The sequence below is a fragment of the Scyliorhinus torazame genome, chromosome 8 (assembly GCF_047496885.1).
Source record: "Scyliorhinus torazame isolate Kashiwa2021f chromosome 8, sScyTor2.1, whole genome shotgun sequence".
In the NCBI taxonomy this organism is placed as follows: domain Eukaryota; kingdom Metazoa; phylum Chordata; class Chondrichthyes; order Carcharhiniformes; family Scyliorhinidae; genus Scyliorhinus; species Scyliorhinus torazame.
This window is the reverse complement of record NC_092714.1, coordinates 126,613,792-126,639,601: the sequence shown is the minus strand read 5'-3', so window position 1 is coordinate 126,639,601 and position 25,810 is coordinate 126,613,792. Positions and strand designations below refer to the sequence as shown.

The 25,810-nt window shown below is 50.9% G+C and overlaps 1 protein-coding gene across 2 annotated transcripts in view; it reads right to left on the bottom strand.

Annotated features, from left to right (window-relative positions):
* The window catches only part of LOC140428100 (BEN domain-containing protein 2-like), a 249,390-nt gene extending 225,644 nt beyond the window's left edge, over positions 1-23,746 (bottom strand). The window contains exon 1 of one of the 2 annotated variants that reach the window (XM_072514160.1): positions 23,573-23,746. In XM_072514160.1, coding sequence (XP_072370261.1) covers positions 23,573-23,594 — 22 coding nt within the window. In that variant the 5' untranslated portion in view covers positions 23,595-23,746. The remainder of the gene's footprint in view (positions 1-23,572) is intronic. The other variant, XM_072514161.1, reaches the window with a different exon arrangement.
* Positions 23,747-25,810: the final 2,064 nt, after the last annotated feature.

The following is a 25,810-nucleotide window of genomic DNA, read 5'->3' as shown; positions in this document are numbered from 1 at the left end:
ACAAACGATACGGGAGAGGTAACAGTGACTACGGTCTGGGAGGCCTTAAAGGCAGTTATCAGAGGGGGGTTAATCTCTATCAGGTCCCACAGAGAGAAGAAGGATAGGGCGGAGAGGGAGAGGTTAGTGGGAGAGATACTCAGGGTAGGCAGGAGGTACGCGGAGACCACCGAGGAGGGGCTGCTAAAGGAGCGCCGGAGTTTGCAGGCGGAGTTTGACCTGCTGACCACAGGGAAAGCAGAGGCACAGTTGAGGAAGGTGAATGGGGCAGTATATGAGTATGGGGAGACAGCGAGTAGGATGCTGGCACACCAACTTCAAAGAAGGGAGGCGGCCAGGGAAATTGGGGGAGTTAGGGATAAGGGGGGGTAACATGGTCCTGAGCCCAGAAGAGATCAACAAAGTCTTCAAGGAGTTCTACTGCCAGCACGGTAGCACAAGTGATTAGCACTGTAGCTTCACAGCGCCAGGGTCCCAAGTTCGATTCCCCGCTGGACCACTGACTGTGCGGAGTCTGCACGTTCTCCCCGTCTCTGTGTGGGTTTCCTCAGGCTGTTCCGGTTTCCTCCCACCGTCCAAAGACATGCAGGTTAGGTGGATTGGCCATGATAAATTGCCCTTAGTGACCAAAAAAGGATAGGAGGGGTTATTGGGTTAAGGGTATAGGGTGGAAGTGAGGGCTTAAGTGGGTCAGTGCAGACCCGATGCGCCGAATGGCCTCCTTCTGGACTGTATGTTCTATGTACTGCCAGCTGTATGAGTCAGAGCCCCCGGAGGGGAGGGAAACGATGAAGCAATTTATGGACCGATTGAGGTTCCCAAGGGTGGACGAGGAGCTGGTGGAGGGATTGGGGGCCCCAATTGAGTTGGAGGAGATAGTTAAGGGCCTGGAGAATATGCAGTCGGGCAAGGACCCGGGACCGGACGGTTACCCTGTAGAATTTTACAAGAAATTCTTGGAGCTGCTGAGCCCACTCCTGTTAAGAACCTTTAACGAGGCCAAGGAGAGAGGAACCCTCGCCCCATTGATGTTGCGGGCTTCGATCTCGCTCATCCTTAAGCGGGACAAGGATCCGTTGCAGTGTGGGTCCTACAGGCTAAGATCTTGGCCACCAGAATAGAGGACTGTGTCCCGAGGGTGATTGACAAGGATCAGACAGGGTTTGTCAAGGGCAGGCAATTGAACACGAACGTGCGGAGGCTCCTAAACATTATTATGATGTCCTCAGAAGGAGGGGACGCAGAAGTCGTGGCTGCAATGGATGCGGAGAAAGCCTTTGATCGGGTGGAGTGGGAGTACCTGTGGGAAGCGTTAAGTAGATTTGGATTTGGTTAGGAATACATAGGGTGGGTCAAACTACTATACCAGGCCCCCGTAGTAAGTGTCCACGAACCGACTCAGGTCGGAGTATTTTCGGCCGCACAGAGGGATGAGGCAGGGATACCCCCTGTCCCCGCTGCTGTTTGCCCTGGCAATTGAGACGTTGGCCATGGCGTTGAGGACGTCAAGAAACTGGAGGGGGCTGATTCGGGGGGGGGGGGGGGGGGAGCATCGTGTTTCGGTCTACGAAGACGACCTGCTCCTGTATATTTCAGACCCGCTAGAGGGGATGGGGGAGGTCATGCGGATCCTAAAGGACTTCGGGACTTTCTCTGGGTACAAGTTGAACGTGGGGGAAAAGTGAGCTATTTGTGATCCATGCGAGGGGCCAGGAGGAGAGACTGGGGGAGCTCCCGCTCAAGAGGGTGGAGAGGAGCTTTCGGTACCAGGTATACAGGTGGCTAGGAATTGGGATGCCCTACACAAGCTCAATCTATCTCGGCTGGTAAAGCAGATGGAGGGAGACTTCAAAAGGTGGGACATGCTCCTGCTTTCCCTGGCGGGTAGGGTGAAGTCCGTGAAAATGACGGTCCTTCCCAGGTTTCTGTTCGTCTTCCAGTGCCTTCCCATCTTCATCCCCAAATCCTTCTTCAAGCGGGTGAACAGGATTATCACGGGATTTGTGTGGGCAAACAAGACCCCGCGAGTTAAAAGGCTGTTCTTAGAGCGCAGCCAGGTGGGGAGGAGGAGGGCTGGCGCTGCCGAACGTCTGCAGTTATTACTGGGCGGCTAATATAGCGATGGTTAGGAAATGGGTAATGGACGAGGGGGCGGCATGGAAGCGGCTAGAGGCGGCGTCATGCGAGGACACCAGCTTAGGGGCACTGATAACGGCAATGCTGCCGTTCTCGACGGCACGGTACACCACAAGCCCGGTGGTGACGGCAGTACTGAGGATCTGGGGTCAGTGGAGAAGGCTAAGGAGGGAGGAAGGGGCCTCAGTCTGGATCCCGGTACAGCATAATCATAGATTTGTTCCAGGCAAGCTAGACGGAGGGTTTCAAAGTTGGCATAGGGCGGGTATCAAAAGGATGGGGGACCTGTTTATAGATGGGACTTTTCCTAGCCTGAAGGCGCTAGAGGAGAAATTTAGTTTGCCCCCGGGGAATGCCTTTAGATACCTCCAAGTCCTCGCTTTTCTGAAGGAACAGGTGGTGGCATTCCCGCTACTCCACCCCCCCCCCCGCCCCCCGCAGGATACTGGACAGGGTGGTCTCTGGCATCTGGGTAGGGGAGGGGAAGGTGTCAGACATATACCAAGAACTGCAGGAGGCAGAGGAAGTCTCGGCAGAGGAGCTGATGGGCAAGTGGGAGGAGGAGTTGGGCGAGGAGCTGGATGAGGGCCTGTGGGCTGATGCCCTAGGCAAGGTTAATCCCTCCTCATCTTGTGCCAGGCATAGCCTGATTCAGTTTAAGGTGGTACATCGGGCACACATGACGACAGCGAGAATGAGCAAGTTCTTTGGGGTGGAGGACAGGTGTGCGAGATGCTCAGGGAGCCCAGCAAACCATGTCCATATGTTCTGGGCATGCCCGGTGCTTAAAGGATTCTGGCAGGGCTTTGCAAAGGCTATGTCCAAGGTCTTGGACGCTCGGGTGAAGCCGAGTCCGGAGATAGTGATATTTGGGGTGTCAGAAGATCCGGAAGTGCAAGAAGCGAAGGAGGCCGACGTCCTGGCCTTTGCCTCCCTGCTAGACCAGAGACGGATCTTGTTAATGTGGAGTGACTCGAAGACTCCGAGTGTAGAGACCTGGGTTACTGACATGGCTAGGTTTCTCAGTCTTGAGAGGATAAAGTTTGCCTTGAGAGGGTCCTTGCTGGGGTTCTCCCGGCGGTGGCAACCATTCCTTGACTTTCTGGCAGAACATTGAAAGGTCAGCAGCAGCAGCAATCTGGGGGGGGGGGGGGTACCTGTTTGTTAAATCTTTTCCTTTCTGTTATTGGTTATGTAAAATTGTGTTTAAGAAAAACTTGAAAAAAACAATATTTTTTTTTAAAAATGATGCAGATGGTTGATTCAGCAGCTGGACCACCAACGGTAAGGCCCATCCATATACTATAAAATTGCAAAACATGACATATATGGAAATCAGATAATTGGGAAAATACATTAAAAAAAGCTTTTCTGACATAATAGGCATGATTCTCCCAAAGAATTACGAAGGGTGCGACCTACCTGCATGTTGCGCCCCAAAGGGAGTGCGACGTTCCCGGTAGATGCCAGTTGACACCTCCCATGGACTTCCCAACAGCCAGTATGCGGCGCGAGATCTGCCCAGATATCGCAAGGTGTTGCAATCAGGTTTAAAACCCCACTCAGGCGTGCTGACCCGGGTGCCGTTCAGTACTATTCCACACAAACGTGGACTAGATGGAACGGCACCCGGGAAGTCTCCCAGGCCATCGGAGACCCCTGGGTGGTCAGGGAAAGGGCAGGGGGGCCTATTGGCACTCCCTCTTGAACCTGGGCATCTTGGCACTGCCAGGCTGGCACAAGCAAGGTGCGTGGGTGGCATTGCAAAGCCAACAGTTGCACTGCCAGGGTGGCAGTGTTCGGATGTCCAGGTGCCAGAATGACACCGCCAAGTGTCAGGACCTGAGGGGAGCCGTGCCCATGAAAAGAAGGAGGCGGGGTGTATGAAGAGTGGGGGGGGGGGGGGAAATGCATGGTGGGTATGAAGGGGCCTCTGGAAGGCTGGGGGATGTGAAGAGTGGTGTCCTGGAAGGGGGAGTGGGGTGCTGAAAGGGGGCGTGGGAAGGCCAGAAAAGGCGGGGTCATCAGAGACCCCATAGTGGAATGTGATCACTTGGGGGCGGGGGGGGGGGGAAATGTTGGGTAATGCCCATATGTGTGGGGGAAGGTGACATTGCTCCTGGTGGGGGGTGTGGGGAACCGTCAAGCTCACTTGCAGATCGGGCACCCTTTCAAAATGGCAGCCCGATCTTGAGGAGCCAGTGTGGCCAACGAGTTCAAGTTCCTAGTTACGAAAATAGTGTGGGCTTGACAGGGGGCGCGATTCTCCCAAAAAAAGTTCATTTGTGGCGGGTTTTCAAGGAGTTTCCTACTGCTCTGCCGCAGAGTTCCCCACTGCTATTCAATGACACTTAGTTACTTTTTTGGGCCCTGGGAATTTTCTCACCGGTTTTGCCCACACTTAGAATTTCTTTTAACACTGGGAGCTGAACTCGGATCAGGCCGCCATTTTGAAAGGGTGCCCCGATCTCCAAGTGAGCTTGTGGGTCCCCCAGACCCACCACCCTTGGGCAATATTACCCCAACACACATGGATACTACCCTACAACCCCCAAGTGAGGACATCCCCAATGGGGACCCCCTCTTCAGGCACCCTCAAGCCCCCTTCTGGAACCTCCTTCCCCCCCCCCCCCTTCCAGGACCCCCACTCATCACCCCCAATCTCCCAGGAGGTCCCTACTTACCTGCCCTGCACACCCCCACACTTCAAACCTCACCTCCACCCTCATTTCATGGGCATGGACCCCCCTCAGGCCCTGGCCTGTGGCAATGCCACCCTGGTACCTGGGCACCCTTACATTGGCACCGAGGCATAGCTCCAGTCAGCATGGCAGTGCCAGCCAGGCACCTTGGCAGCACAAGAGTGTCAGTGCCAAGGTGCCAGCTGGGCAGTGTCACAGTGCTCATGTTCCAGGGGGAGGGTCAGGTGGCCACCCTTCACTGACCCTGGCCACCCAGGGGTCTCCAATGGCCCGAGACACCCCCCCCATGTTCTTGTGGACCAGCACTGCAGCCTCCCTGGGGAGGCCGGAGAATCGAGGGAGGCCAGTGTATCCCGGGTATGTAGGTCTTAAGTAGGTTTAAGACTTACTTCCGCGAGCGCCATTTGGTCCCACCGCTTTTAGGCGTAGTTCCAAAACTGTCGCTTTGTGGGGCTTGAATGAATCCCGCGAAGCGCGGAGATGCCGGGCGGAAGGCACTCCCGGGATTCACCGGCCGCATTGTGCTCTTGCTTGAACGTAACGTAACCAGAGAATCACGCCCAGCAGTGGGGAACTCGGCGACAGAGCGAGGGAGAAACCATCAGAAAAACCCGCCACAAATTACACTTAGAGCGCGATTTAACAGAAAGGTTTCTAAGTGTGGTAACAAGCAGGAACTGCTGCATGTTTCCTGATGGTCGACCAGACGAGGCCGTCACCGGTATCGAACATTAATTGGCTCACTTAACAAAGCCACTGGGCTTCACGCTGCAAAGGATTGTCCCGGCAGTTGATTTGTGTCCACCCGATCCCTGCTAACAAGGGGGAGCAGCAGTTAAACCCCCATTCCGCAGAGCAAATCAGACAGCATGCAGCCTTGCGACCGCGCAGACCAGCTCCACAACTCGGTGATGCCGACCTAGCCAGAATATTGGACATGGTCGAGTCCAAATGGGATGCCGTGTTCCCCCGCGAGGTTCGGAAGATCAGCCACAGGGCAGCCAATATCGTATGGGAGGAAGTGGCAGCGGCCGTCAGCTCAGGGAGCGTCACCAGGAGGACCGGCACCCAGTGCTGCAAGAAGATCAACAACCTCCACCAGGCCACATAGGTGAGTTTGCATCAGCCCCGCCTGTCACCCCCCACCACCATCATGGCACCATAGCATGCCCTGGCCCACTGTCCAGCAGTGGTGCCCATGCCTGCCCCCCCCCACCACCCAGCTGTCCTGTCACACGTTAATGCCAAATGGAATGATCCTTCCCTCCCACTGACCAAATGTTCATTCCCCCGCAGGATCTCCATTTGAGAACACCTCGGAGGGGACCTCCAAGGAGACCACCATCGATGCGTCACAGCCGTCATCCCCACCCTCCACCAGCACAGAGTCACACACCTCGGTGGGTGATAGTAGTGGTCAGGCACCTGAAGGACATTCTGGTGAGCACCACAGTTGCTGATGCACATCAGGTGGAGGCATGAACATCCACGGGACTCAACTGGGCCCCAGTCAGATGTGAAGCCTCTGGACCAGGTTTACCTAGGGCTGGTTCAGTCAATAAGGTGTGGCTGTGGGATCCAGAGGGGGTTGTCAGCGACACTCCAGCAGGTACATAGCCAATTGGAGGGGTCCTAAAAGCGATGCTTGGCACGGAGAGCAACATTGCGAGGGTGGTGACCGCAGTGGAGAGCCTGGTGCACGTGTCAGCAGCATGGATCAGTTAGTGACGGCCATGGTTGAGCGCCATGACAGCATGTCTGACTCGCTGGGGGAGGTGTCCAAGCCTCAGGTGGACTTTCTGAGGAGCTACGGAACATGTCCCACTCTCAGGTGGGCATTGCCGAAGCACTCTAGAGTATGTCCCCGGTTGCAGGGGGATATGTCCCAGGACATTGACGGAGCGCTCCAGTCCCAATCACTGAGGAGCATCGCTGAGGGCGTCGACACCATGGTGCAGACATTGGGGAGGAGGAGGCCTGGATTCCAACCCAGAGCCTACCCATGGGACGGCAACGGTGACCACCAGCCCCCCCCCTCCCACGGGAAGCTTGTGCCACCGCCCCCAGAGGAGGCCCAGCAGGGACACCAAAGGTCATGGGGCACGGTAACCTCTAATGTGCATCCTGGGGACACACCTAGACATAGCGGCAGAGCACGGAATGCTAAGCAGGTCAAGGATTACTGAGAGGGCACCGTGGGGGAATGTGGCACCATCAAGGGCAAGGATCAGTTAGGGTCACAACTGTGCATCATTAAAACACGCTGCATCCGAGACACGTTATTTCGCAATGCGGGCCGATCTCCACCCCCTGCCCCAGCTCCCCAGGCATGATGGCCTTGGATTCTTCTACCCTGCTACCCCCCTCTCCGCCCACCACCAAGGCTTGTAAGTGATGGGTGTAAGCGAGCACTCAGCAGGGAGACAGGAGTCAGACTATGGCATAGATTGAGAAGCACCAGAGCTCAGCTCACAGCAGGTAATCATCACCCTCTTGCCCTTGACAGTGACCTGTTGACAGTGCCAGTACAGGACTATCACCCTGAAGTGATGTAACACAGACTCGGAGAGAATGGGACAGGATGGTTGGGTGGGGGGGGGGCCAGAATGGGGGAACGGGTGTGGTGGAACGGTGGGGGGGGGGGGTGAGGTGACGGACGAAGCAACATCCTATGTGAAGCGGGTGAGGATGGGGTCCTTGCCCCGCCCTCTGGGCATGGTGTACCCTCGGGCAAGCTCCTCCTCCTCCACGTTCAGCATGTACCCTGCTGCTGTGCCCGGTTGTGGAGGGCATATCAGATCACCACAAAGCAGGTGACCTTCTGGGGAAGGGGGGGGGTATACTGCAGTGCACCACCAGAGTGAATCGAGACATCAAAACCGCATTTTGAGCAGTCCGATGCACCGCTCAATGAAAGCCGCATTGGCTCCGTTGTATCAAGTCTCCATATTGGTCACCGCGCTCTCTACTGGCGTCATTAGCCAGATCTTAAGCGGATATCCCTTATCCCACAAAAACAAAGTGGCCATTCTTGGGTCATCCTCGACGAGGCCGGGGTTCTCCCAGGGATTGCCCCGGGATATAGCGGTCATGCACACTTCCTGGGAAATGTGCACACACGAGCATGGTGGAGGTGGTGGTTGCACACAAATTGAATGTTCAGGGAGTGGAAATCCTTCCTGTTAATGAAGGGCACTCCCTGATACCCCGGTGCACGCAAGGTGATATGCGTGCTATCAATTACCCCCTGGGCCGAGGGCATCCCAGCGATGGCAGAGAATCCTGCTGCCAGGGCATCCTGTTGGGCCTGGTCCAGGTCAAAGTTTATATAAGTAGCCGCCTGGTCAAACAGAGTCTGTGACCTCACAAATGCACTTATGGGCTGTAGCTTGTGAGATGCCACACAAGTCGGCGCTCGAGCTCTGGAATGATCCTCGGGCATGAGACCAATGGGAGCAGATATCCTCCTCCTCCATGTGGTGCCACGTCCACAAGGATATGACACAGGTGTCACACTGTCCCCTTGTTGAAACCAGAGCCTCCTGCGGCACACGCAGTCCGTCATCTGCTCAAAAGACCAATGATGCCTCTGCACCTTGGGCTGTTGCCGGCCTCCCCCTCTGGGTCCCTCCCTGCCCTAATGGGGAGCCGGATCCTCAGGGTGTGGGGTGGGGTCCTGCAAATGGGCTGCCACCTCGAGCTTCTGCCGATGCTGCTGCTGGTTCCTTCTCCGACATCTGGCCGCCTAGCGTGCCAGCAGCACCGCGAGGGCCCCTTCTGCAGCACTGGGGAATCACCCAAGTGCTCATAGGCTCACTGCCTGGGATCGAAGATGGCTACTCACCTCCTTGGATCCCACAGCGGCCATTCTACCAGTTTCATGTTTTTAAAAAGGTGTACTAATTAGCGCCCGGGTGACCGCTTGCTAGGAGGTATTCCGATCACGGGAGGCTGTTGGTAGGGGGTCATTCCCATTAATGGTATGGAGATTGGTTTGAATTGGTTTCTCACCACACTTCAGCATTCGGTTCTTGCCAACAGGGAGGGGCCTCAGTTAGATCGCAAATTGATCGATGACCGCGTGGTTCCCACACCACGGCGGGATTCGGTTCTCGCCAACGGGGAAGGGCCCTGGTTAGATAACAAACTGATCGGTGCCCGGCACTTTTCAAATTTTGACCTCTCCCGCATTCCAACGGCAGCCTCACGCCCTCGCTCAAGCGACTGCTAAATCGACCCATAAAACTTTCCGGTTGCTCGTGCCTAAGTGTCATTTTGGGCAAGTTTGTCGAGGTGTTTCCTGCCGGCTTTTTGGGTGAGATCCAGATCTAGATTCATTAATACTTATGGCTCTACCCGAATGGGGACAAAAGTCCCGTAGAGCGAGATTAGCCGGGTGTTTGCTAGCGCTCGGAGTGCCGAGAAACACCCCACTGCTTTACGGGCAGCACCGTAGCATTGTGGATAGCACAATTGCTTCACAGCTCCAGGATCACAGGTTCGATTCCGGCTTGGGTCACTGTCTGTGTGGAGTCTGCACATCCTCCCCGTGTGTGCGTGGGTTTCCTCCGGGTGTTCCGGTTTCCTCCCACAGTCCAAAGATGTGCAGGTTAGGTGGATTGGCCATGATAAATTGCCCTTAGTGTCCAAAATTGCCCTTAGTGTTGGGTGGGGTTACTGGGTTATGGGGATAGGGTGGAGGTGTTGACCTTGGGTAGGGTGCTCTTTCCAAGAGCCGGTGCAGACTCGATGGACCGAATGGCCTCCTTCTACACTGTAAATTCTATGAAATTTATGAAAAACTATCTAACGCCCATCCAGGTAGATCGAGGGTTTCAATGAGGAACTCCCCTACGAGGCAGCATTTAGCCCCATTTACTGCACCGAGGAACTTCGCTCGCCGGAACTCCTCAGGGCAGTGAGAGATGGCAACACCATTTTTAAATAGCTCTCCGATCTCTCGAATTCCTAACACACTTGGCGGATCACCCCCAAGCCCCATCATACTATAACAGGGTCCCCACGCTCCGCGCACCCCACCCACAACTGTACAGGGCACACTCAGTCCGATCCCTGCCATGCAAAATATGCCAGCTTGGCACCGCTAGGCTGGCACCCAGGTTGCACTGCCAGTGCTAGGGTGAAGGTAACACCCTGCTCTCAGGGCGTGCACTTTGGTGCCCCCAATACCCTGGGAGACCCCCACAAGTGCCGTTCTGTCTGGTCCCCATTTCTGGAGAACAGCACTGAACGACGCTGATCCAAGGTCTCCAAGACGAGGGAGTTAGATGCCACGCCTTAGTTAGACCTTGAGAACATATATTAGAGGCTAGCTGTCTCACTCTATATATGCAGATTTTCCAGAAATCATTATGGACGGGAGTCACATCACAATGTCTTGAGAGGTCACATTAGATCTCGCGACGCGTGGCAAGCCGGATAGATTCCAGAAGTGCAATTTCCTGTCCCGGCATCTACCGGTTGCATTGTGCCATGCTGCTTTTCGATTGTAGCGCGACACTTGGGTAACTGTCTGTGCGGAGTCTGCACTTTCTCTCCGTGTCTGCGTGTGTTCCCTCCTGATGTTCTGGTTTCCTCCCACAAGTCCCGAGAGACGTGCTTGTTAGGTGAATTGGACATTCTGAATTCTCCCTCTGTGTACCCAAACAGACGCTGGAATGTGGCGACTAGGGGATTTTCACAGTAACTACATTGCAGTGTTAATGTAAGCCTACTTGCGACAATAATAATAATAAAGAATATAGATCCTGCCCTTCGTTATTTTTTTAGGCCTCAGCGAGTTTCTCTGAAAACGTTTTTCATCAGTGGGGAGCTGAACTCAGCGGCAAGACTTCTCCTGAGATATTGAGGCACCATTTTAAAAGGGTGTCCCGATTTCCAACTGAGTTTGACAGTCCCCCACAGCCCCCACCCATGGACAAGGCCATCCCGCCCGCAAACATGGGCATTACACCCACCCGCATCAAGTGAGCACACCCCACTATGGGGTTGCTGGGGGCCCCGCCATTTCAGGTGCCTCACCCATCCACTTCACTCCCCCAACCTTCATGACACCCCTTCATCCCCCCACCCTTCGCACCCCTCCTTCCCACCCCCATTTCATGAACATGCTCCCCCTCAGGCCCCGACGCTTGGCAGTACCAACCTGGCACCCAAACCCAGAGTGGTGCTCCATGCACCCTGGCAGTGCCAATTGTGCACCTTGGCAGTGCCAGGTTTGGCACTGTCAGGGTGCCTGGGTGCCAGTGAACTGCCCTATCCCTGATCACCCGGAGGGCTCCAATGGCCTTCAAGATGCCCTGAGTGACCAACATGCCTGGTCTCTGCTTGTGGAGACCAGTACTAATCGGGGCCTGGTTGAGGTCTCGCCGGTGTGGCCGGTGATTCCCAGGCGCTGGGAGAATGCGGCCTCAAATAGGTCGCACATATTCAAATTAGCCTAATGGCATGTGGTTTTGCAGATGATTTTGTGCCTGCCGCTAAAGCAGATTTGGGCATCCCTGCAATGCTCCCGGTACGCCCAGATTGACGCGGGCACAACGCGGTGGAAAAATCATGCCCAACGAAACAGATAAAGCAGAAGTGCAAATAAAATTGTGATGCAGAAGTAAATCATGCACGAGCAATGTTTTTATTGATTCACTGTGCCTTTCCTGAATGACTTTCCACTTTCCATAAACTTCAGCCGGAATTCTCTGGTCGTCGGGATTCATTTTTCCCACCGGCAGCACAGCTATGCCTGTGAGGTTCCCGGCGATGTGGGGTGGTCTCAGTGGGAAATCCCATTGACAAGTGGCATGAAGATAGAATCCCGCCGCCAGCGAACGACGCGCCGCTGAGAAACATGCGGCTGGGGAACTGGAGAATCCTGCCCCTCATGTAAATCTCTGCAGCTTGTATCCTTGTATCCATCACCTTTGTGCTTGCTAATCTATATTGGTTCCCAGCTGGTCAACGTCTAAATTTTTACATTTCCATTCCAGTGTTCAAATCCCTTCATGACCTCACTCCTCTCCATCTCGTTCATCTCCTTGGTATTCCTAAATCCTTGCATCTTGTGCATTCTTCACTCCTTTCCTCTCCCAACCACAGGAGGCATGTCTTCAGTCGTCTTACTCCCAAGCTTTGGAATTTCCTCCTTAAACACCTCTTTCCATCTCTCCTTCTTTAAGACATTCCTTAAAAGCTTAAGTCACCTGTCCTAATATCTCCTGCTTTGGCAAGACATCAATATTTGTCATATCAAACCCTATGAATTGTCTCGGGACATTTTCTAAATTATAGGTGGTATATAAATTTTGTTGGTGGATTCAGAGGGTTCTGCGGAAAAGTTGGGGTATTCAACTATTAACTTGAAGGTACACTTCCTCTTTTAAGGCAAGTGTTCATGTGCTTCCATGACAGCAAATAGTCTAACGGGGAATTTCCAGGTAATTGTAGCTACCTTTAAACTCAAGGTCAAATAGATAGCACGTGTAGCTGCTTGTAAATTTCAGGTACTTTAAGAGAGTGGCTTCTTTTTACCTTTCCTAGTTGCATTTTACCTTACATGTAACATTTGCAAGGCCCCTTCCTGTTGATTCCCTTATTTCATATTTATTTTACTTTGTTATTATTGTTTTTGGCCCAAGGATCTTTAATGGACATATCCCTTTAAGTCGAGCAGGGGAAGTGAGAAACTCAAAAGTTGCAAAATGTGTGCTATGGAGATTTAGATTTTGAACAAAAGAACTCCGACTTCATGGCACCCGAGAGATTGGAGGGATTTGGTTCGATTGTTTGGCTGGTGGCCAATGGATTGACCAAGGACTGTATTCTGTATTCTGCCCGGCAACAGACAGCGATTGGGTCCAGCGAGGTGGGGTGTTTTCAGAGAACCCAGCAGAAAGCTCCTGGACACTGAGAAGAGAGACCTATCTCTCTAGCGCTGTCTCTCTATCTCTCCGTGTTACTCTATCTCTCTCTTTCTCCCAAATGTTTCCTGCCTGCCGCTTCGGAGTCTGCAGAGAAGTCTCGAGACCCTGATGAATCTACAATGAAAACCATTACAGACTGAAAGCAAAGACATCCACCTGGAGGCCTAGACTGAAGAAAGATCTAACTGGAAAATGCCCATCTGAAACAGAGACTTTTATTATTTTACTTTTAATATTTTTTGTACATTCCGCTTTCCCCTCTGTTTGTCTGCTCTGTGTATATAGAGGGTGAGGCAAGATAAGGGGGGGGGGTTGAAATTAAATAGTTTTAACAAGTTGTAGTTGTTGCCCACTTAATAATAGTTATTGTTATTAATAAGCTAATTGTGCTTAAATTAACAAACCTGGTGACTATAGTTATTGCGCTGCCAAAGACTTTTTTAAATTAAGAGTTAATTTCAACTGTGTTGCGACTCCAGGTTAAGTGGGGCTGGAATTGACTGCACGCTAGCCCAGGGTGTTGTAACATATTTTGCAATTACTCTTTGGAGCACAATGCTTAGAGTGTCTTATTCCAGAAAGTCAGTTGGCAAATGATAAAATTGGAGCCAATCTTTAGACACTTTTGCATTTACAGAGTTACACATGACAAGCATGCGCCTCCTAAACTAACAACCAGCTATAGTCTCCCTCTATTTATAAAGGCCTAAGCGAATCTCTAGTTCATGCACACTACCTGCATACAATTAAACAAAATTCATATGCAATTAATATAAAGTATTCTAGATGCAAAGATTACATGTGTAAATATCAAGGTAGAAAATTATACTGTACGGAAGGTAGGCATTTCCCATTGGCTAAATCATCTTGCTTCATTTCCCATTGCTCTCAAGTTCACACCCAATAGGAGGGCACAGCTTGAAATGAGTGCTGATTACTATGACATGAATCAACTCCTTGGGCAACAATCGCTAAAGAGTTTGGAAATACTGGAACTGAAGACATTGAAATGGGTGCCAAATGACTGTCATATGATATATCTATCATTGAATCTGTGATTTATGTATGTTATAGCAAAATATACATACATAAGGGCAAAATAGTAATAGCATTATAGGTTCATATGGGCTACAGTATCTCTTGTCAATACTCCACTCTATTTCTGTAGAATTGAGGACTTTTAGACTTTAAACTGCAAGTTACTATCTTGGCCAGCATTAATCACTTAGTGAACGGTTCCAGGCAACCATGAGAGAAGGATTTCTGAAGCCTCGTAGAAGCCCACTATTTTTTGGTGTCACAGGAAAACTCAACAGAGGACTCCTGGTACTGAGCCAGATCCATTGGGATTAGTCACAGATGCAGTTAATGGATCTATTGTACTGCATTCAGCTCATCAATTATCTATACAGCTATCCCCTGTTACTCCCCCACCTAGGGAAACCAAGATGAAGTTGACAACATGTCAGAAAGTAAGACAGGAGCAAAAAATATCAATATGTACACCATGAACTGAAAAGCATAGAAGGAATGTTAATGTACTTTGAATTATTGTTCTTGATTCTTTTGAAAGCAAAGCGGTAGATGCCCAAAAGCCAAAAAAGACAATGGCCGGGATTCTCCGGTTGGCGACGCCAAAATCGCGTTCGCCGATCGGCTGGAGAATCCCGGTTTCCGAAAAAACAGGTGGCGGCGCCGCTTTCGCAATGCTCTGCCCCCTCCAAAGCGGCGTCGCCGCAGGCCGTATTGATGGCTTCAGGACGTGCCCGAGGCCTATCCCCCGATGCTCCGCTCCCAACCGGCTGGGTTCCCAATGGCATGGGTCTCTCACGGTCTTACCTGTCGGAAACTCAGTCCAGCGCCGCCACAGTCGGGGGGGGGGACGAGGGACTCTGGCAGGGGCTGGGGGCCCTATTGGGGGGCGGTCCAGGGCTCGCAAGCCGGCCAAAAGGGGGGGGGGCACTATTTTGCAGACTGGGTCAGAGCGCGCCCGGCGGCATGTTGTACGGCGCGGCCGCTGCAGGCTGCCACCGTGCACATGTGCGGCTACGGACCCGGCAATTTTCCGGGCCGTATCGGCAGCTAGAGCCTGGTGCTCTACACTGCTCGATTGCTAGCCCTCAACCAAACGGAGGATGGGTGGCCGTTTTGTGACGAATCTTCGGCCCTGGTCCATGCCAGCATGTATACTACACGTGACCATCCTCCTGAACTTTTTCATCGAACCCCATCAACTTAGCTTTCTATTCTTTTTATCTCGCATGTGTCTATCCAGCTTTCTTCGAAAAACGTCTATGTTAGTTGCCTCAACTACTCCTTGCAATAGCGAGTTCTACATTCTAGTCACTGAAGACGTTTCTCCTGGATTTCATATTTGGTTTCTTAGTAACTACCATAAATATATTATATGCACCTAGTTCTGGTCTCACCTGCAACTCCAAACATCTTTTTTTTTAACCCTATCAAACTCTTTCAGAAACTTTAAAAACTTCTATCAGGTCACCCCTCAGCCTACTCTTTTCAAGAGAAAGAGCCCCTGTCTGGTCAATCTTTCCTGATAGGTTTAACTTCTCAGTTCTGGTATCATTGAAAAGATTTCCAGAGGCTATGTCCTTCTAATCGTGTGAGAACAACTGTTCACAATGCTCCAAGTGTCCAGTGCTTACAATTTCACTAAAATTAGTATACAGGAAAATACACCTCAATGTGGTCAAATGCTGTGTTCTTGCATGGAAAGTCTTGTAAAATAAGAATTGAAAGAACTGATGATATCATACTTGTAGGATCAGTCTTTGCGGCGCAACAAGCACAAGCTCATAGCTTTCCTGATGAGTCGAGCTGTCCCAAACACTGCTTCACCACTTTGCCTGAACTGCCAACTGTTGATCAGCCATGGCCAGGGTGATAACAGTTGAACACCAGGATATGATTCCTTTGTTATCACTGCTCTTGGGTTGTCTCCTCCTCCTCCCCCTGTTCCACTGCAACATATCCATGGGTCACTACACCCGCTCAGACAGAATATCCTGTGCACTATTCCCTTTATTCACTGATGTGAATAGTATTTCAGTAACTTCCTTTTTCAATAACTCAACAGTCCGATGTGAAATGAAATATTCGCTGTTTGGTCTGATGTCGCAGATATGGAATGCAGGAGAACTTGGTCATTAATGATCAGTCCGTAAAGACAAACGGGCGAGTGGGCGGCACGGTAGCATTGCTGCTTCAGAGCTCCAGGGTCCCAGGTTCGATTCCCGGCTTGGGTCAGTCTGTGTGGAGTCCGCACATTCTCCGCGTGGGTTTGCTCCGGGTGCTCCAGTTTCCTCCCACAAGTCCCGAAAGGCGTGCTTGTTAGGTGATTGGACATTCTGAATTCTCCCTCAGTGGACCCGAACAGGCGTCGGAATCTGGCGACTCGGGGCTTTTCACAGTAACCTCATTGCAGTGTTAATGTAAGTCTACTTGTGACAAAAATGAAGATTATTATTATTCTCCAGCCGCGTTGCGCCCTACGCAAATCCCAATATGTCAGGAGAATCCCGGGAGAGACCCAAAATGGGATTTGCACCGGGCGCCAGTTTCCGATGCTTCCAGCCTGCTCCAGGTGGCATGATCATGTTCACGCCAACTTAAATCGTGATCTGAATATGCAGGGTCAGTTTTAAACCAGATTCTCCCGGCGGCTCCTGCAATTCTCCTACACCCCGGCGCAACACGAAGCCAGTGCGAGTACTGGTCTTCTCAAATGGACACCAGACATGATGACCACGCCTCCCATACCGTTGCTGCCGAAGCATCCCCTGTGACATTTATCTCCAAATAGTTCTGGATGGCCTCCCTCACCCGCCCACCTCCTCATCCGCTAATAGTCATACATCCAATCTCCATTGCGGACACTGACCCCCCTCCTTGCTCACCCGCAAATCCACCCAGTGTGGGGCATGGTCCGACACAACAATCGCCGAACTCGCGGCATCCACCACCCCCGCCAGCAAAGCCCTGTTCAAAATGAAAAAAATCAATCCGGGAGTACAGTTTGTATACATGGGAGAAAAAAGAAAACTCCTTCCCTCTTGGTCGTCCGAACCTCCACGGATCTACCCCTCCCATCTGTTCCATAAACCCCTTTAGTTCCTTTGCCATGGCTGGTACCCTCCCTGTCCTTGAACTCGACCGATCCAACTCGGATCTATAACTGTATTGAACCCCCCCTCCATGATCAGCTTATGTGAGTCCAGGTCAGGGAACTTCCCTAACACCCGCCTCGTAAACTCCGCGCCATTCCAGTTTGGTGCGCAGATATTCACTAATACCCCCGGCATCCCCTCCGGCTTCCCACTCACCATAACATACCTACCCCACAAGTCCGCCACTATGCTCCCCCTCAAATGACATCCACTTATTGATCAAGATCGTTACCCCTTGGTTTTAGAGTCTAGCCCTGAATGAAATAACTGCCCAACTCATCCCTTCCTCAGCATAGTCTGATCCACTACTACCCTCAGGTGTGTCTCCTGTAACATTGCCACGTCCGCCTTCAAACTCTTCAAATGCGCAAACACACGAGCCCTCTTGACTGGCCCATTCAACCCTCTCACGTTCCATGTGATCAGCATGGTCGGAGGGCACCCCTGCCACCTCACCCGGCCGATCGACCATAACCCTTCTTAGGCCAGCCTCCAGCCCGTGTCCCGCACCTCCTCAGGACAACCCTCGGGCGGCCACCGTCATCAAACCCCAATCTGTCTCCAAGCGCCAGTCCCTCTCCTGTCAGCAGATCAATGCCCCCCTCTCTCCCCCTCCCCCCTCCAATAACACCCACCCCCCCAAAAAAAACAAAATAACAATCCCAACCCCCTCAACAAACTGATCACCTGCTCGTCCCCCACTGCGCTTCCGTGAGCTAGCCCGCTCAGCTAGCCTGGTAGCCCCCGTCCATGGCGCCAAGCATCCTAGCCCCCACTGATCTCCCTCCCCCCCGCTCGAACATACATATGCAAAACATCACAATCCCCAACAAACACAAAGAAGAAAGTTCCACCCACCCTCCCCCATTAAGAACAAAGTTAACCCGCAAACAAAACGGAGCAACGGGCCAAATTCAGTGGAAAACAATATACAAAACCAGAAGAAAAAAGAAAGTTAGCAGCATATCAAGAACACAACTACTCGGAGGCCTGGGGTGGGGGGGTGGGAGCTGTGTAAGATTAAGGGTGACTACGGATAATCCCTGATTTATTTTTGTCATTTGTTTATGTAAACATGCGGGTTGAGGTTTGGGGGTTGGTGGGTAGATGGGATTGTTGTTATTATGGGGACTGACATATCTTGCTGATTATTGTTTATTGTTGATGGATGTAAATGAGGGAGAAAATGTGACAATGGAAGAGAATTTAAAAAAAATTTTTTTTTAAAAGAACACAACTACTCGCCCCCAAGTTCAATGTCCTCCATCACTGCCAGTCCCCTGTCCTTAACAAAAGTTCAAAGTTCATAGCCTCATCAGGCGATCCAAAATAAAGTTCCTGGTACTCATAAGTGACTTACAAACGCGCTGGATACAGCATGCCGAACTTCACACCCTTCTTACTTGCCCTTCTTTTGGCAAGTTCCGCACCCACGTCCTGGTAAATACGCAGATTGTTGCCTTCCCATATGCAGCTCCTCGTCTGCCTGGCTCACCTCAAGATCTGTTCCTTGTCCAGGAGCCGGTGCATTCGTACCTCAGTGGCTCATCCCTTAGCGGCTTCCTCATAAGCGCTCTGTGCACCCTGTCCACCTCCAAGGGTTGAGCAAACGCACCTCCCCCCAGCAGCTTCTCGAACATACGCACCACGTATGTCCCTGCGTCCGATCCCTCGCTGCCCTCCGGAAGGCCAGTGATCCTCAGGTTCTGCCTGCGCAGCCTGTTCTCCAAATCCTCCACTTTCTTCTGCAGCCTCTTCTGGTGGTCCTTCACCAGCCCCATCTCCACCACCATCGCGGCTAGCTGCTCCTCGTGCCCAGCAATCGCCTCTTCCACTTTCTGGATTGCCTGGCCCTGGGCTTCCAATCTCTGCTCCACACGGTCAAGCCCAGTTTTAATGGGATCCAGGTATTCCTTTCTTTGCTGAGCAAAGCTCTCCTGGAGAAAGGCCACCAGCTGTTCCATTGACCACTGGGCCGGCGGTTTCGGTCCCTGACCCTCCGCCATATTTTCCTGTGCTGCAAACTCCACTCCCGTCTTCAACCAACGATTTCTCCTTTTCAGACCACTTCTGGTCCACAAATCCATTCACTGGTGTGGAATCCTTCTCCTCTACTTCACAGTGTCCTGTTTTGTCGGTCAAATCCACCGTAAATCGGGCGGAAAGGTCCCAAAGGTCCACCACGAGCGGGAGCTACCAAATAAGCGACCACTCACTCCATGGCCGCCACCGGAAGTCCACAGGTGCATTATTAAACAAAATCTGTCACTGAGCCACAGAAAAGGATATTTGGACAGGTGACCAAAATCTTGATCAGAGGCAGGTTTTATGAAACATTTTATAAGAAGAGTGAATAAGAGTGGCAGAGAGGTTAGGGGTTGAGGGAGGTATGGTGGTGGAGAGCCCCAGAGCTTAGGGCAGTGATGGGCAACCTAGACTAGTGGGTGGGCCACATGAGTGGCCCTCCTTCATCTCAATGGGCCACAAGATTGAAATCAGGTTGGTTCCCTTACCCTGACCCCATGAATAATATTGAATACATTTAACACACATTAAATATTTCATAACGAGTTATAGAAAGTGCTTCATCATTTAAATATTAGAATTAGCATGAACTACAAATGATAAAAACAAAATAAATATTTACATTTGTGACACAGAGGGAGGGCACAACTCTCACAGTCGATGGTATGTGCAATTAGCATGCACCTCACTTCATTTGTCCTTGTTTTACGTGCGTATCACTTCAGTCATACCAGTTGGAAAGAAATTATGCAGACAGAAATCAGCAGAATATGGCAACCCTGAGCATGGAAAACGGTCAACAAAATGTCTTGTGGGCTGCACTCAGAACCCAGGTGGGCCCCATGTGGCCCCCGGGCCGCAGGTTGCCCACCACTGGCTTAGGGCCGAGGCAACTGAAGGATTGCGCAAAATGGCCAGAACTAGAGGGCAGTAGTTGCAGAGTTAGAGGAGATTACAGAGAAAGGAAGGTCTGAAACCCTGGAGTGGTTTGAAAACAAGGATGAGACTATTAAAAGTGAGGCACTGCTGGACCAGGAGCAAACACTGGTCAGCAGGCACAACGGTGAGGAGTGATAGTAACTTAGTGTGAATTTGGATAGCTAGCAAAGTTTTAGATTATTTCATCTTTCAGGGTGGATGAAAAGATAGAAAAGACAAACTTTAATTTATATAGCTTTTCTCGACTTCCCAAAGAGCTTCACAGTCAGTGAAGTGTAATCCCTGTTACAATGTAGGAAATGTGACAGCCAATCTGCACACAGCCAGCTCCCACAACACCAATGTGGTAATGTCCAGGTAATTGCATTACTGAAGTGATGTTGATTATGAATAAATATTGGACACCGCGGATAATCCCCCTGCTCTTCAAATTAATGTAACAGGATATGTGCTGGATTCTCCGATCTCCCAGCTGCATGATTCTCGGCTGCGTGCCGTTAGCCAAGGGCGGGATTTTCTACTCCCGACGCTTGTCAATGGGATTTCCCATTGAAGACACCCCACGCCGCCAGGAAACCCACGGGTGGGGGTGTGCTGCCAGCGGGAAAAGAGAATTCCGACAACCTGAGCAGTAGATAGGGGGTGGGATTCTGTGATCCTGAGGCTAAGTGTTGACGCTAAACGTTGATCACCAACACATGCGCAGTGGCACCGGTGCAAACACGCGCATGCACAGTGGCTTCCTTCAACAGGCCGGCCCCGACGCACCATGGCGCAGGATTACAGGGGCTGGCGCGGAGGAAAGGAAGCCAGAAGCCAGAGAGGCCGGCCCGCCGATGGGTGGGCCCCAATCACGGGCCAGGCCACATCGGAGGCCCCCCCCTGGGAGTCGGACCCCCCCTCCCCTCCCACAGGCCGCCCCCGGACTCTTCAACGCCACGGTCCCGCCGGCTGAGAGCAGGTGTTGACGGCGCCGACAGAACTTGCCATTTTTACAACGGCCGCTCGGCCCGCCCCCGAGAATCGGCAGGCCGGCCACGTAGAGCGGCCCCCGACCGGCGGCGCGCCAACATCACCGGCGCCAATTCTCCTCTCTGCGGAGAATCGCCTGCCGGCGTCGGGGCGGCGTGGTGGGATCCGCGCCGGTCGCAGGGATTCTCCGGCCCGGCCCCTGGCTGAGAGAATCCCACCCAGGGTCCTGTTAACATCCTACTCGAAAGACAGCAGGTTGGATTCTCCGACTTTGAATCTATGTCCTCACGCCGGTAGGGGGCATTTTCCGACCGAAAGAGCGGCGCAAAATGGCCTCCGTTGGCTGGGGGCTAGCACTCTAGCTGCCGATACAGCCAGGAGAGTGGCTGTAACTGTGGGCGTGCATTCGCACGACAGCCTGCAGCGGCTGCGCTGTGCAACATGTTGCGGGCCGCTCGCGGACCCGTCCTGCAAAATATTTTCCCCCCCTTTGGCTGGCTCGCGAGCCCCATTCCAACCCCACCAGTGCCCCAAGCCCTTTGCCGGTGGATCGGCACTCCCCCAACGGTGGCGGCGTTGTACTGAGTCCGCAGCCGCCATGCCGAGTTCCCGACAGATGATAGCACACTCGACCGACGCCATCAGGAACTCGGCCAGTCAGGGGTGGAGTATCGGGGGCTGGGCCTCAGGCAACATCCGAGAGTACTCTTTGGAGGGGCGGAGCATCGCAAAAGCACTGCCGCCTCCTATTTGGTCGGAAACGGGTATTCCCTGGCCGATCGCTGAATACGATTTTGGTGTCGGCGACCGGAGAATCCCGCCCAGCACCTCTGACAGTATGGCACTCAGTACTGGGCTGAAGTGCCAGCCTAGATTTGTGTGGTCGATTATCTAGAGTGGGATTTGAACCCTCTACCTACCGACTGATTCAGAGGCAAGTGTTATGCCAACTGAGCCAAGGCTGACATGGCGACACGCAGGTGAGGAGAGCATTGTATCAGTTGAGTCCAGAGGTAACAAAAGCATGGAAGAGAATTTCAACAATAAACGAGCTGAGGAAGTGGCGAAGATGGCTGTTACTATAGAGGTGGAAGTAGGTGGTTTTAGGGACACCGAGACTATGAGGTTGGTGGCTTACCTCAAGTCAAGTTTGGCACCAAAGTTGCTAACAATCTGACTAAGCTTCAGGGTGATCAGGGTGGCTAGGAAACAGCTTGTGTGAAAACCCCATTAAAGGAGTTCAAATGTGGAGTTATAGGAAAGATTAGCAAACAGCCCATTCAAGGATTTTGGAGCAGAAAGGAAGGTTGGAGATGATGTGGTAGTTTCGGGGATGGAGGGAGAAAGGTGATGATAGCGGATTTGAAGGGGATGGGGCCAGTGCCTGATGAGCAGGAACCGTGAACAATATCATTTAATATGGGGTTCGGGAAGTGATGTTGAGCAGAGATATGAGAAAAATAGAGAAAATATTTTTCTCTCTTGACTATATTTTGCCACCTATGTCTTCCCACCCAGCGAACTTTATTTGTACAACGTTGAAAGCCCGTAATCATAACAAGTTACTTTGAGTATGCGACATTTGTCTGAACATAATAAAAACATTGGGGTCTGCATTTAAAACTGAAATCTTTCAATATAGGGACTGGATTTCTGTTTGTTTTTATTTGCTGACGAAAGCAGACGATCAACAAATAAAACACAGTAGATACCAGATTTATCTTTAGGAACCAGAACACCCTATTTGGCTATTTTAGCCTAATCTAACCACTGTTAAATAGTCCTTTTGTACGTTCTACTGATAATTTACCATCTTTTATTCATCTCCATTTTTTTCTAGGAGAGTTCAACTCGCCACCTAATCCAATTTTTAATCTTTAAAAAAAAGTGTCCTCTGTAAACTGAGTTTGTACCTGAGATGTTTGCCTTCTGGAATAACCCAACGTTTAAGACACACTAAAATTCACCAACGTCCACTCCCAAAACAAAACCCACATCAGCAATAAAACAAAACCCACATCAGCAATTTAAAAAAACTTTGATTACAACTTTCGTGCAGCAGTCCGTGTACAAAATATCAGCACCAGGCTGATTCGGAAGTCAGGGTGGGGGAGGTGGCTGGTTCAGAGTGGGTTAAGCGGGAAGGGAGGAAGCTGCAGTGGGCGAGGAGGAGGAGAAGGCCTCAGGTAAAGGTTTGCCGCAGAGGGAGAGAAAGTGGAGCCGCCAGGTCGCCGAGAAAGAAAACAAAAGCAGAAACAAGAATTGCGTCAGCTGTCGGCTGAATATGCCGAGTCCCCGGCGTCAATCATAAATAAATAATAAATTGCAATTAAGTTTCTTCCCGACGGTTTTGAAGTCAGCCAGCTTTCCTCCAATAGGGGGCGGGAGAGCGAGGTAGGCATTTTTTCACGACCTCTTGTAATTTTTCTTTTTGTTTACTCCTTCAGTTTGCATTTCAAACGTTGTATTTTGCAAAGTATAGAATGCTGCACTGACGGTTCTGGGTTTGAGCTGGGAGCTCAAGTCTTGAGCCCTTGGACTCCAATCCAGACGCTTTTCGACAAATGGCCAAAAGCATCAGCGTTTCCGACGGTCTGATCTCGTCGACAAGACAAACCATTACAAACTAGCGACGGCGGCTGTCCAAACACCCTTCACTCACACACTCACTCACCCACAGTCTGTGGGAGGCTCATACTCCATCCGTCAGCCCCGGGGAAGGGGGGGCAAGTTGTCCACCAAACGCTGGCTGCTTCTCTCTGGTGCTGATGGCGCTGGCGCCGGCTTCCTCAGCCCCTATCCCTGTGAAGGGAGATGAGCACATTCATCAGCTTTCTCGCGAGGAGACATTGCCGTCTGCAAACATCAGAGGCGGAAGGAAACATGCAAGGGAGCAGCCAAACTACGAACCCCCAAACACACAACTTAGCCTCCTCTCCAAATAAACTGCCCCAAATACACAATTATAACAATACACAGCTCCCTCCAAATTACCCAAATACATAACTGCCTCAATACATTTCTCTCCCTAAATAAGCAACTATTCTCAAATACACATACCTCCCTAAATATACAACTATCCCCAAATGTCATTTCATTCATGTACAACTACCTCAATACACATATCTCCCTAAATACTCAACTGTCCCCAAATACACATATCTCCCCCAATACTCATCTCTTCCTCAATGCACAACTAAATATACGCATCTACCCTACAAATACACATCTGCCCACTCCAAGTACGCATCTAGGCCACATACAATTACCCCAATAGACATTCAGCCCCTAAATTTACATTAGTACCCAATACATCTATTCTCAAATATACATTGAACTAACATCTCCACAGATGCTGGCAGGCCTGCTGAGCATTTTTAGCATTTCCTGTTTGTTAACATCTAGTATTTTGCTTTAGTATACATTTACCTCCCCAGCTACACTTCTACCCCATCACAAATCAACTGAGGCAATGCCTTAGTGGTATTGTCACTGGACTAGTAATCCAGAGACCCAGGGTAATGCTCTGGGGACCCGGTTTCAAATCCCACCATGGCAGATAGTAAAATTTGAATTCAATAAAAATCTGGAATTAAAAAGTCCAAAGGAACCATGATCGTAAAAACCTACCTGATTCGCTAATGTCCTTTAGGGAAGAAAATCCTTCATCCTTACCTGGTCTGGCCTATATGTGACTCCAGACCCACAGCACTGCTGGGCAATAAATGCTGGCCCAGCCAGCAACACCCACAAAAAAACACTCCCTAGACACAGGGTAAAGTGGTGGGTTTACAACACTGCCACATGATGGTTGTAGGTACAGAATAGCTGGGATGCATGGTACACAGTGGTTAGCACTGTTGCTTCACAGCTCCAGGGTCCCAGGTTCGATTCCCGGCTTGGGTCACTGTCTGTGCGGAGTCTGCACATTCTCCCCGTGTCTAGTGGGTTTCCTCCCAAAGTCCAAAGAGTGCAGGTTAGGTGGATTGGCCATGATAAATTGCCCTTAGTGTCCAAAAAAGTTAGGTGGGGATAGGGTGGAGACATGGGCTTAAGTAAGATGCTCTTTCCAAGAGCCAGTGCAGACTCGATGGGCCGAATGGCCTCCTTCTACACCATAAATTCTATGATCTATGATCTACCCCCCAAATACACATTCAGTCCTCCCCCAAATACACACCAACTCCAATACACAAATGCCCTCATGCACATCTTCCCAATACATATCTATCTCATTCCACATTTTACTTCAATACACACAACTGCCCCAATGCACACCTACACTCCAAATATACACCTAACTTGCAAATAAGCACCTGCCCCCTAAATACGCATTTGTATCCAATAGATATCAGTTCAGTTCCTCCCAAATACATTAATATGTATTTGGGATCAACTAGGGATTAAGCTATTTTAGATCTAGTGTTGTGTAGTGAGGCAGGATTTATTAGTTCGCACATAGTAAAAGATCTGCTGGGAATAAAGGTGAATATAATACAATTGAATTCCATATTAAATTTGAAAGCGACATACTCCAGTCCAAAAATTAACCTTAAACTGAAAGCCAATTACAGAGGTGTGAGAGGAGAGATGGCTAAGGTTGACTGGGTAAATAAATCAAAAGGTCTGGCAATAAATTAACACTAGGAAACATTTAAATGAATTATTCATGATATTTATGAAGTTGAAAAATAAAAACTCTGCAAGAAAGATCCATCCATGGCAACTAAGGAAGTTAAGGATAGTATTAGATTAAAAGAAAGGGGCTGATAATGTGACAAAGAATAGCTGCAAGCCTGAGGATTGACAGCTTTTTAGAAACCAGCAAAGGACCACTAAAACATTGATAGAAAGAGAAAAAATAGAATGATTAAGTAGGCAGGAATATCAAAACAGATTGTAAGAGCTTTAG